This window comes from Gallus gallus, chromosome 14, assembly GCF_016699485.2.
Source record: "Gallus gallus isolate bGalGal1 chromosome 14, bGalGal1.mat.broiler.GRCg7b, whole genome shotgun sequence".
NCBI classification, from domain to species: Eukaryota; Metazoa; Chordata; class Aves; order Galliformes; family Phasianidae; genus Gallus; species Gallus gallus.
The window spans coordinates 4,041,564-4,054,425 of record NC_052545.1 but is presented as its reverse complement, the minus strand read 5'-3'; the positions used below and the strand labels follow the sequence as shown (position 1 = coordinate 4,054,425).

The 12,862-nt window shown below is 55.5% G+C and overlaps 1 protein-coding gene across 1 annotated transcript; it reads left to right on the top strand.

The window, feature by feature from the left end:
* The first annotated feature begins 1,513 nt into the window (after window positions 1-1,513).
* MMD2 (monocyte to macrophage differentiation associated 2) lies at window positions 1,514-12,849 on the top strand. The gene is made up of 7 exons (XM_414787.7): window positions 1,514-1,924; window positions 8,601-8,682; window positions 9,176-9,336; window positions 9,526-9,600; window positions 9,898-9,999; window positions 10,412-10,481; window positions 10,820-12,849. The coding sequence occupies exons 1-7, from the start codon at window positions 1,878-1,880 to the stop codon at window positions 11,021-11,023; spliced, it is 741 nt and encodes a 246-aa protein (XP_414787.2). The 5' UTR covers window positions 1,514-1,877; the 3' UTR covers window positions 11,024-12,849.
* The last annotated feature ends 13 nt before the right edge of the window (window positions 12,850-12,862 follow it).

Genomic DNA, 12,862 nt, shown 5'->3' with positions numbered 1-12,862 from the left:
ACTTATTTTTCATTCCATTCGCCTTTTGCCCTCTGAGACGGATCTATTTCGGGAGTGATGGTTCAATTTAGGTGCCCTCCGCCGCTGCCCCCGGCTGTGGGCTGGGGGCTTCGGGTGGGGCTTTGGGGGTAAAGGGGGTTTGTTGCCGTTTTCTCTTCCATTTAAGTCCAGAGAAAGGTAAAGCGGGGAGCAGGCATCACAAAACAGCCTTTGCCAAAGCCTTGTCAGCCTGAAGCTGGGGAAGGAACTTGGAAAAAACAAACCCCAAAGCGTAGGAGAGGGCTTGGGAGTGATCTCATTGCATGGCAGCATGAACCTGTCGCCCACAGCAAGGGCTGTCCCAGATATGCTGGGATGGTCCCTCTGGAGCAGGGACGTACTCGTTCCCTTGTCTCCTGCTTGATCCCAGCACTGGAAATCATGCAGAGAGGCTGAGCCCAATGGATCCCATCACATGGAGCATCCCCCTCCCGTGCGTCCCATGGAGGGGATGAAGCTGCGTTTGGAGGGGGTTGCACAGAGTTCATTCATGCCTTGAATTATGTAGCACACAGATGCCCCTCTGCTGCAGGGATTTAGTGTTCACTTGGATGCGAAAAGGAGCTTCAAAGCACGATTTGGAACTGATGGAAAATGATGTTCTCAAGGCAGTTTTTAACTGCTTTGGCTCTGTGGAGCTGTGCGCGATTGATTTTTCATGGAAGCAACCATAGGAGTATACCCTGCACAAGGAGATGTCTGTGGCACATGGAGATGTTCCTCCCTCCTCCCACCACCCTTATAACAACATCAGTAGGGACAAAATGTGTTGGGAACATTTGGGCTCTCCTCCTCCAGGTGCTGCTATCCCTATGGCCCCTTCCTTGTCCATCAGTCACCTGCTAGCTTGAAGGCACCCTTGTCATAGAACAATTCAGGTTGGAGAAGACCTCCAAGGTAACCAAGTCCAACTCAAACCCGTTCTCACCATGACACCAAAGCATGTCCCTCAGCACCACATCTCCATGGTTCTTCAACACCTCCATGGACAGTGACCCCGCTGCCTCCCTGGCATGGGTTGGGCACACTGCTGGCCATCTGCTCACAGCCCTCGGGTGTGCACCAGCATCTCAACGACCAACCCCTGGGACTGGGAGGTGATAGAGAGGATGGAGGCTTTGGATGGAGGCTCGTGGGTCCCCACCCCTGCGCACCCCGCTGTGACAGCTGGAGCAGAACCATCAGCCCCGCAGAGAGCTGTGGGACACAGTGAACAAAATCCTCCCGCTAAAATAAATAAAAGCAAAGCCAAAGCCCAACATCTCCCTCGGGGGGTTGGTGGGGGGCGGGGGGGGGGGGGGGGGCAGGCAGGGCACCTCAAAAGGCACCCACAGCCACCACCACGCTCGCTGCTCCCTCCATCCCCCCGTCCCCCGCTTTAATTACATTTTCAATTCAAATCTGCTGCTATTTGATCCGCCGGGGGTGTGCGTCTATGTGCGGGGGGTATTTTTAGCTGTGCTTAAAGCTGCCTGGGTGGATAAGAGAGATTGTGCAGGTTGCCGCGACCAGGCGGAGCGGGACGGGATTTGTCCCCCCTCCTCTTCTCCTCCCCATCTTTGCCCATTTGCTGGCTGTGAGCGGGGCTGGCTGCCTCTCCAGCTGCCTTCCTTTCGGTCGCCTTTGTTTTTCCCCGGATTCTTCTCTTGTGCAACAGGGGGGCGAGGCTGCCCTCTGCTTCTCCTCCTCCCCGGCATTTCAGCCCCGACGGAACCCATGAAGTCGCTGCGGGTCCGCAGGGCATCGCCACCCTTGTGGGGTTCGGAGACCCCCGGGCTCCTCACCCCGCACTGAACCGCCCGTGGCCGCGTCCCGGGACGCCCCATGGCACCGCCGCGATGTTGGCGTCCGGAGCCCTGGATTTCCAGAAGACGCGCTACGCCAGGTAAAGCCCTCGGCGCGGGGATTGCTTTGCTTTGTGCCCCAGCCCCTCGGATCAAGGCAGAGCCCAGATCGAGCCCCGAGAGACCTTCAAAAGGTGCTGAGTGCCCCAAAGCACAGGGCAGGTGCAGGCTGTTCCCCTCACCGGCAGGCAGGCACACGTTGTCTTTGAGGATAAGGATGCCTGCTCCTTTTTGCATCCGTAAGGGATTCAGAGCGTTGCTCCGTGTAGCAGGGATGGGGTTTGCTGCCATTCAGACCTACCAACCCCATACGCCACCAGCCTAAGGCACGCAGACCAAATAGGTGTTCGAGGGGGTGCTGGATCTAAGGACTGGTCCTGGAATTCCCCATTGGGTTTAACTCTGTTCTCTTCCCACTGCTGGGGCACTGGCAGCCCAGTTCTCAGCTGGCACAGACCTACTGCTGGGTGCTGACTCCCATGGGGGTCACCAGCTTATGAGGAGCCTAAGGGCTGTGTAATGCCTGGCTATAGGATGCTGGGGAGGTCCCAGGGTAGGCTTTGTCCTCAGCTCCCTGTCTGGGGATGTTTCCATCATTGCACAGAGCCCCTTAGGTAGTGCAGTCCTGGGGGGCACCAAGGTCTGTTTCTGCCCCAGCAAAGTCCTGGTGGTGCTGTTAGGGGCAGATATCCCCCCCCAAGAAAGAAATGAAATGGAAGGGCAATGGTGTTCTTGCTCCAAGCAGAGGAACCCATGATTGCCTTCACTGGGGGGAGACGTAGAGGCAGCCAGCACTGTGCACCTGGCCCAAAACTCCTCCTGAGAACAGAATTCAAACGCTTTTTTCCCCAGCCAGCTTGCAAAGGGCCACTGGAAAATGGAGCCACGCCAAGTTCAGTGCACCCAGAACAGGGAGAAAACAGTGTGTTTGCTCCATGGCAGCCGTGCTTTGAGGACTGGAGGCAAAGCAGAGCTACCCCCATCACAGCCCATCTGCTGTCCGGGTCCCTTGATCTCCCCCAAAATCAGCATCCTTAAAGCTTGCTGTGGTACTTCTGGAAACAGCTTGTTAAATGAGTGTGTCGGAGAGGACACTGCACAAGAATGGGACTACAGGGCATGGGAAGGGTCGGTCAGACCTTTGGGGTGTTCTTGATCCATCACTGGGTGCCAGAGTCTGGATGGGGAGTGGGGTGAGATAAACGCTCCCCCAGCTCTCACCCCATGACATACTGATGTGATCACCGGCACGTGATGCTCACCCAGAGCTCCCTACGTCGCCACAGAGATCCTCTTACCCCAGTGCTTAAAAATAACCGTTCACTAATCCCCATCCCCCTGGGCTCCATGTAGCAGCTCTCCTCTCCTTCTAAACACTTTCCCATACCACATCTCAAAAGAGACCCTAAAGCTACTCTTTCTCACATGCCAGCAGCTCCCCCAGCTCCATTGGGCCATGGGTGATGGGGACCAGCGTGAGTGGGAGTTGCAGCAGCACCAGCACTGCCCTTCAGGGCATCATCAGCATCTTGCCAGGTCTTCTCAGAGGGTAAAGAACACTCAATTCCTCAGGAAAAGATAGCAGAAAGTTTCTTTTGTGGTGGAAAAGCCTGGAACGGCTCCATTTTCAATCTTTTATCTAATTTCGAGTGAGGACCAAGAAAGGAGGAACTTGGCCATCAATACACCTGCCAGCAGGAATAAATAAAACACTGCGACCCGTTGGGTGGGAGCTGCAGTGGTTTTAGCAGAGATGAAAGGCAGTGGGATCAATGCAGGAGCAACCTGAAAACCACAGGGAGAAACCCGGGGCTGGAGGGCACTGAGTGCACTCGGGGGGCTTTGGGGATGGACCACTGCTCTTGGAAGAAGGAAAGCAGAGGGGTTGTCCCCATTTCCCACCAGAGCAATGGATCGGTGCAGTCACATCATCCCTGGAACCCATCGGGGCCAGGTCACAGGCCAGTAAGCGATCCCTCCCTTACCCTGTGCTGCTTTGGCTCACTTTTCACTGTGGGCTCTGTTGGGTGCCTGCGTGCAACTGCAGTTCAGCTCTGGTCTCCCTGCAGGCACGTAAATGCTTCTCAGCGTTGGGCCATCAGGAACTGTAATTGAAAGGAAACAAGATTACATGGGGAGAAGCTGCATCTGGCCAGGTCCTGCAGCTCTGGAGTGGAGCAGCCAGGGTGAGGGCACTGCTGGGAGCTGCAGCCTGCACTGAATCACCATAATTAAGTGGTACAGGCTCAGGATTTGATTTGCCCACAGAAGAGGCTCCATGTCTTATTGCATTTGCTCGTCTTACCCTACACAGAGGAGCAGCAGCAGCCAGGAGAGTCCTCATGACAGGACTGTCCATAGGTGCATGCTCCAGGCTTGTCCTCGACTGCATGGTATGCAGAATGTGAGCACTGCCACATCCACCAGCACTTGGGGATGGAGCAAAAGGTCAGGGGAGAACTTCACTGTTCCCTGCACACTTACACACTGAGTAAGGAGACACAGACTGGTTCCATCCTGTGCATCTCTGGGAGCCATCAGCACAGAAGACAGAGAAAGCATTGGGGTGTTGAGACTCCAAACACACAAAGAGAGCCTGGGCAGAGCTATTGCACTGGGAGCATTTTCTCCCTGTTTGCTTTGCAAAGGAAGCACAAGCAGCCCTCATCTGCTCCCACACACACACACACAGAGCTGTTTTCCAAGATCTCTGCTTCCCCCGCAGCCCATATGATGAAGCAATGAGAAGGGGAATGCTTTTAGCACTGGGATGGCAGCTCTGGGCTGCTGGAGGGACAGGGGCTGTTCATGGGTCACACTGTGCCCATTGGGACCTGCAGTGCTGGCTGGAGACACCCTGAGAGATGGGGAGGCCCTCAGAGAAACCCAATGAAAAATAGGATCACCACATCTCACCGAAATGTTGGCTCAGTTTAGGAGCATTTTGACTCAGATACTCTCTGAAGTCAGCACCAGTAGGATTCATGCATGAAGTTTGTCCAGTTTGCAGCTGTTGCATTCAGGTACTGGGAAGGCAGTGAGCGCTCACAGCATTCTCAGCACAGCTGGCTGGAGATGGGGACATCCCCCCAAAGCACCCATCTCCCTCCTTTGGGGAGGGGTCAGGGGAGCAGGCAGGAATCATTGCATGGGCAGCAGCAAACCCCATGGGCAGCCAAGCCACATGCTGCTGGGGAAGAGCAGTCTCTGCCAGCTGGGAAACGGACGCACGATGTCCCTCCTCCAGCTGGTGTTGGATGTCAGCCGGATGTGATTCCTTGGCACAGCTCATCCCGGCCCATCCCATGAGATAGCAGCCAGTGCGATACATGGAACACAAGGCACTGCCCAGTGTAGCTGACTGGTGTACAGGAGATGTGGGCTCTGTAGGAATCAGGCACCCTTTGGAACATTCCAGGTGAAACTGAACCTTAAGCCTCAAACATTTTCATGTAGTGCTCATAATCCTGAGTCAGGTGAGCTCTATGTGATGTCTCCTGGCAAGGCCAAATACCACCAACATCACAGTGCATGCTTCAGACACCAATGAGCTGAGCAGTCCTGGGTTCCAGGACAGTTGGGGTCCAAAGCTGTGCTCCTGCACTGCGCTTTGATGCAGATGATATTGTTTGAAACCATTCCGTGTGCTCCTCTGGCTGACGAAATGGTTCAGCCAGGCAGGGAATGCTCAGAATCCATCCCAGTGACCTCTGTGCTCACAGTGATGCAGGCAAGGCAGTGAGAAGCACGCCCAGTGCCTACCCCAGCAAGCAAATAGCAAATAAGGGGGGTTTTCAGCCCCAGAAGCAGCCCTGCCAACAGCCACCGAACACCTGGGGGATCAGAGTCATGTTGTGACTAATCAGGGCTCACCAGGACCAAATGAAACAAGAAGTCCCTGCTCAGAAAGTAATTTGGGAAACACTCACTGATCCCATCTGCTGTGAATAAACAACAGCTCTGCTGTGGCTGCAGGGTCACGAGTTGCCTCAGAAGAGCTGGAGATGCTGTCTGTACAGAGAGCAGAAAACTGCCAGAGAGAAAAATAAGTATCCATACCTAGAGGAGCACCATATGTTCTGTAGGAGCACACATGGGAGCAGAGGCTCCGATGGGGCACATGCCTGCGTGGGCAGCTCCACAGATGGCAGTGCCAGGCAGCATCAGCTTCTGCGTTTTTGCTTTCCCATGGAGAATGTAAGCCCTTCTCTGCACCTTCACGTGCAACACACTGAGCTAATTGTGAGCTGCAAAGGAGCTCAAGGGGATGGAGCATCTTACAGGGACTGCAGTTGGAGATTTATCAGATTATGGGACAGAAGCAGTGCACACCAAGCCCCAGCTTATAGGGGTGCTGCAGCAGCATGCGCACAACCACAAGCCCCAAAACCAAGCCCTGGCATCAGCACAGGGCATTCTGCCTCCAGCCTCATTAGGGCAAACCCAGGCCATGCACAGAGAGGGTGTGGGGTGGTCTGTCCCACAGGGCCACATCTGCTCCATCTCTGTCACCGCATGCATCACAGCACACACATGCTCCCAAGCCTTGCTCTATCAAGGAACACCCAGAAGGGCCTCACCACCACATCAGCATCCAGTAGAGGCTGTTTCTTCCTCCATCCATCCTCTCTGCAAGATGCCACTGTCAGGGTGCAATCCTGTTTGTCCTCGGGCAGAAGGAACAACAAAGCAGCTCTCACCTCTAAAAGCATGAAACTGAGCTCTGAGCCAGCCCTGCCCTTTTATAAGCCATTCACAGGTGAAACCCACAGCCATCAGCTGCTCCGGGTCATTCCCTTCACCTGCCAGCATCCAGCACTGACTGCAGGTGGGCAGGGGATGCCCTGGTGGCTGTCACAGCCATAGCAATGTGCCCAACTCCTTAACGCAGAGATGCATGAGATGTGGAATGTATACAGCTCGACACAGAGCACTGTCAGACACTGCAACGCACCCCCGTGAGCCGTCCCAAGGAATCATTTAACTGAATCCTGTTCTCACTTTCTTCTCTCCCAGCGTTGGCACAGCAAGAGCCAGGCAGAGCTGTGTGATTTTTCGAGGTCAGAACTTTGTTCCTGGACAGAAGTCCTTAAAAACAAAACAAAAACACAAAAACTCACAACTACAAAACAAGGAAAAAAAAAGCCACACACACAAAAAACAGAGTAAGAGAAAGAGAAGTAGAATGGAGCAAGCCTGGGAAGCTGTCTCTGTGCTCTGGCCCGGCTGCTGGGGACAAGGGGCTCTTTGTTCCTCCGGGCTGAGCCGGGTGCTTGGGCCCTTTTCAGTCTCCTTTGCTGGACAAGGGGCCCGGGGAGGGCAGGCACAGCCCTGGGGCTGCAGCAGTGACCCACGTTTGGTCCCCACCAATTCTGGGAGCAAAACGATTCTGGGAGCCCCGAGGGCTGTGCTGAGCCCCGGGGTGCTCTGCTTCTCATGCACTTTGCAAGGAAGAGAATAGGCTCGTGCTCCCATCACGGAGGTTTTAAACTTTTCTGTGCCTTTTGGGCTTTGCAGTCACGCAGTGCTTGCTGAAATGCTCTGCCCAAAGGGCCGGGGGGGGGCTGTGGGAACCGACCTCCCCTCTGTGCCCCTCACAGCCACCGCCACAGGGTCAGAATGGAGCAGCAGCTGGCGTGGGGCTCTATTAAAAAAATAAATGCAAGGGAAGGCTGTGTGCGTGTTACCCCAGCAACTGCAACGTCACGCGGGACGTCTGGGCCTGCAGCCCCACTTCTCCTGGCTATGAAAAGGGAAAAGAGAAAGAGAAGCTGAAAGCGAGGGGGACGTGGGGACAGGCTCCTGGCAATGTGGGGCAGCGGTGGCCTCCTGCAGGGGGGGACGTGGCTGGGGCATGGGGAGTGCAGCCAGCCCTGGTGGCCCTGGTGGGATGGGGGGGAACCCGGTGTCCCCAGGGTGGAGGTGGCAGGTCCAGGGGTAGAGGGGGCAGTCCCAGGGATGCTCACTTGCATCTTGGTTGTGGGCAGCATTTGTTTCCTTAGGGTCTAATGGGTGTTGCAAGCAACGTTCCCTCTATTTGCAGAGCATAGGGAGCTAAACCCCTCTGTTCCTCTCCCTTAGGGTCACCCTCAGCCCCGCAGCAAGGTCCAGCCACCCCCCAGCGCCTGGCTGTGCACAGCTGTGCTGTGAAACATGCTGCAGATGGTGCGGGGCCACGAGCAAACAGGGTCAGGGAGCAATTAGACCAACTCCTGCCCCTGCACCCAGCTGTCCTGCTCTGATCTGCAGCAGAAAGCATCTTTAAAGCACTGATTACAAGAGGTAGATGGAGAAGGATCACCGTTTGGCCATTTCTTATTCCCTTTCTCTACACCCACCCTGTTGGAGCAGGGTGTGGGGCATGGCTGCTTTCAGGGATGCACATTTAATTTGCTCCCAGTACAGCATCACCTACCTGGCAGCGGGCTGCTGGCACAGCTCCTTATTGCTCCGTGTGCATTGATCTGATGGGAGAAATCGATACGTTCCTCCGCACGCCAGGAGCAATTCAATACTTCAGGCAAAGAGAACCAGAAAAAAAAAAAAAGAGAAAAGTTTCCTAGGGAGCATGGCGGGGCTTCCCCAGCAGCAATCAGTGCTGGGACACATGCGGGGGCTTTGGGAGGGTGCAGGCGGTACCCAGAGGCACTGCCCTCCAAAAGGGCTTTCCCAGCCCTCCCATCCCTTGATGGCGTTTCTCTCCCTGCTCCATTGCAGGTTCATGAACCACCGTGTCCCCTCCAACCGCAGGTACCAGCCGACGGAGTACGAGCATGCAGCCAACTGTGCCACGCACGCAGTGAGTCTGCAACCCCTCCTGGGTTGAGGGACAGTGCCTGGCCCCGGGGACCACCTGAAAACATCAGCAATCAGCCCTGCAGCCCTTGAGGGTCTGGGGGTTGGGATGAGCAGCTGTGCCTGGTGCTCTGGGGATGCTCTCCTTCCTGCTCCAGCCCTGGTGTGAGATGGTCCTTTTGGGATGGCCCTCAGCAGAGTAGGAATATTTGGCAAAGCGTGGCTCCCCCTGAGGAAGAGAATTTTCACACCAGGAGCAGCGATGGGGCGGTCTGTATGGTGATGGGAGTGAGCTCCCTGAGGAGCTGCTGGCTCCTGCTCCAAGCCCATGGTATGGCCAAGAGCTGTTGGTCCTCCTCGTGCCCTCCTCCTCCCTGCCCCTGCCTGCCTACCCTTCTGTGTGGCGAAGTGAAAAAAACACCTAGAAGGAAGGGGACCTTAGATCAGCTGCTCAGTGGAAATGCAAGTTGTGACCAGAGGGCTCCTTGTCCTCCCAGTTCTGGATCCTGCCCAGCATCCTCGGCAGCTCCATCCTCTACGTCCTCTCCGATGACCGGTGGGAGACCATCTCAGCCTGGATCTATGGCTTCGGCTTGTCCAGCCTCTTCATCGTCTCCACCATCTTCCACACCATCTCCTGGAAGAAGAGGCACCTCAGGTACCAGCCCTGCCCACTGGGGGCTCAGTCCCGTGTTTGTATTTGTAGCACAGCCCAAATTCTCTTGGTCAAAGCTTTTCTGAGCTATGCTAATGGGCAAAAGCATTTTCTTTTCTTTCTGCAAATGTATCTGGTTTTACAGAGCACGGTGCCACAGGCTCTGACTCCGTCTGTCTGTCCATCCTGCAGGACCGTGGAGCACTGCTTGCACATGTTCGACAGGATGGTGATCTACTTCTTCATTGCAGCATCATATGCTCCATGGTGAGTGCCCGCCGTGCTCAGCCCTACCAGAAGGCAGAAACCAGCCCAGAAGTAATGGTCAGAGGCTGCACTTTTCACTAAAACTTCCCATTCTCTGCATTTCAACCACTTCCAGCTGATGCTATGGGTGGGAAGGGCAGCATTGCTCCAGCAGCTCCTGCCTGAAGGAGGGCTGGGGTGCAGCAGGAGGTTGGGGTGCAGAAAGACGGGGCACAGCAGGAGGTTGGGGTGCAGCAGGAGGGTTGGGGTGCAGCAAAAGAGTTGGGGTCCCCCTCACCGCAGCCCTGGGTCTTGCAGGCTGAACCTCCGGGAGCTGGGGCCCTGGGCCTCCCACATGCGCTGGATCATCTGGATCATGGCATCCGTTGGGACCGTCTACGTGTTCTTCTTCCATGAGCGGTCAGTGCCTTTACCCAGCCCAGCTCTGCCCTTCCTTCCCTGAATGCCCCAGTGCAACAGTCAAGCTGCGAGAGAGGCCAAAGATGGAGACAGACAGATAGGCAGGCACACATGGGGTCCCTGGGCAGCCTCCTGGGCAGGAGGACCACATCCTTACTCTGTACACTGTGCTTTTAGGAGGCTGCAGCTCTGTGGCAGGGATGTGGGAGTGAGGATGCGCTGTCATGAGTGGGTTCTTCCACGGGGTGGCACCAAATAGAAAGCTAAAGCCTCCAAAGCCTTCCCAAAGCCCTCTGTGCGAGCTGCCGGCTCACGCCTGGACGTGGGAGCTCCCGTGGTGGCACCTATAGATGGATGAGATATGGATGTAAAATCCGAGCCTGCCTCCAAGCACTTTCTCCACTGGCTGCAGGTACAAGCTGGTGGAGCTGGTGTGCTACGTGATCATGGGCTTCTTCCCCGCCTTGGTCATCCTCTCCATGGTAAGCCAAGCTGGGAAGCACGTGGGCTCAGCACAAGGGCATGTCCAGTGGGGTTGGGGTGCTCCAGAGGGTTGTCACGATCCAGCCTGCAGGCAGTTGGTGATGGATGAAGTGGTCACCAGAGATGATATGGTTTGATTGTGATTCGGGCGTCCTGCAGATACCACGTGTGCCTGTGGCCATCTCCAAAGGAGCTGCTCTCCATGCTCCATTGTGTTGAGAGCATCCCAGCAAATCTGGGCTGCTGGCCATGAGGAGGGGATGGTGTGGGACGGGGCAGGACAAGGCTCTGACACGTTGCTGGTGGTGACCGTACTGTCCCCGTGCTTTTCTCTCAGCCCAATAGGGACGGCCTCCCAGAGCTGGTGGCTGGCGGGATTTCCTACTGCCTGGGCATGGTCTTCTTCAAAAGCGATGGCCGCATCCCCTTCGCCCACGCCATCTGGCACCTCTTTGTGGCCATTGGAGCTGGCATCCATTACTACGCCATTTGGAGGTACCTCTACCGGCCCGGCGCGCTGGAGGCCAAAACGTCCCGATAGACGCCTTAAGGACACTTCACATCAATGGGGACATGGAAGGGGAGCAGGGAGGGGAGCCCGGGCCGTGGGCTCACCCCGAAGCCACCTGCTGCCCCCTGCATGGTTTTGATTTTAAACAGATCTTTCTTTTTTAACCTTGAGAACTGTTTATTTTTTTAGGCAACGTTTTCATAACGTGGTGACCACCCGAGGGGCTGCAGGCAATAGGGGAGCTTCGCTCACCCTGCTATAAACCCCAAGCATCCCAGTGGGGCCGTGTCCCCACACTCCCTTGGCTGGTGACACCCCGGGGACCTGCAACAAGCTCACAGCCATCCCAGCCTGCGGTGGCAGAGTGGAGCCCCCTAAAAAAAGCCCGAGTGGAACGCTCACTGGCACACTTGCTTGGCTCATAAATGGCCAGGAGTCATTTCAGCATCAGCCTTCCCCTCCCGTGCTCTTGACAGGAAGGTCCTGAGTCAACAAAGCCTTACATGCCATGGAAACTTGAATCTCTTCCAGCGTTCCCCAGACTCCAGAGCACCAGAAAACCCTTTCTCCAGACCAATATTAAGAGCACGACTCTGTGTGTTCCCCCTGGACAGGCCCTCAGAGCACTCCCAGCTGTTGTCTCCTAGGGTCTCTTGGTTTCCTTGCTGCTCTCGGTGTCACCTGGCTGCATTTGGGCTGTCCTGACCCTGGAGCTTGAAGTGCTGAGGCTCAGCCTTGGTTTCATTATGCCAGGAGAGGGCCCTGGTATATGAGAGCTCCTCACACAGCTGTGCCATTTTGCAGCAAATGACCAAAGAGAAGTTTCCCAGATGCTCTTCCCCTCCTGGCATGATGGCTGTGGTCTCCATGTAGGAAACAAACAAACAAACAAACAAACAAAAAAAACCCTTTTCCATAGGCAGAGGGTTCCAAGAAGGGGCTGTGCCCTGTGTCCCAGCCTGGCACAGGGCTGCTGGGGCTCTGCCCCTGGTGTCCCAGAGCAGCCTTCAGCCTGGAGGGCTCTCAGGGTGACAGGAGGTCTTGGGGACAGGAGGTGATGGACCTGGTGAGGTCTCTGCCATCACTTCCCTCCAGCCCCCAGGATACAGCCCTTGCTCATTTGCCCCTCTCTTCTCAGCCTTGTGGGAGGGAGAAGGAGGAAGAACGGAGCTCTGAGTGACGGGCAGTTTGTGGGGTGAATTTGGGGTCAGAATAGAAGGTCCAAGACTGTGAGCTGCCACTTTTTGCTGTCTGGCAAGTCATTGCTCTACTCCGTGCCTCAGTTTCCCCACCTGTAAATTGGGGGTGCAGACAGCGACCAACCTCACAGGGCTCAGTTTGGGCTCTGTGGAGCACCTGGAGGATGGCTGGTCATTCACAGACACTGCTCCATCTGTCACTGAGTTTGTCACCAGTGGCACATGGTGACACAAAACCCCATGGGGTTTTGTCCCTGGGCTTTGTCCCACACCTTTAATCTCGGAAGCATGCTTGGGGCATGCAGCCCAGAAGGACCTTTCTGAGGCCACCACAGAGCACGCTGAGGACATCACCACTTGCCTACCCCCATGCTGAGAAGCCTCCCCTTCATGTGCCCTTTCCTTGTACAGCGGGGCAGGATGCACAACATGCTATCTGTTTGTCAGCCTATTTTGTACTAATTTTAAACAATTCGTAACGCCTGTGAAGGAGCTACCTTTTTAGCATCTTGTATTTTTCACCATCCGTTCTTGGTCAAGCAGTATTTTATATTTAACACAGTACTGGATCAAATTAAGAGCAAACCTAAGGAAGATAACACTAGCGAACGTTGTTTCCTGTGGAGTAGGGTTGAAATAAAAACTCAAGATACCTCACTACTGCCTGTGT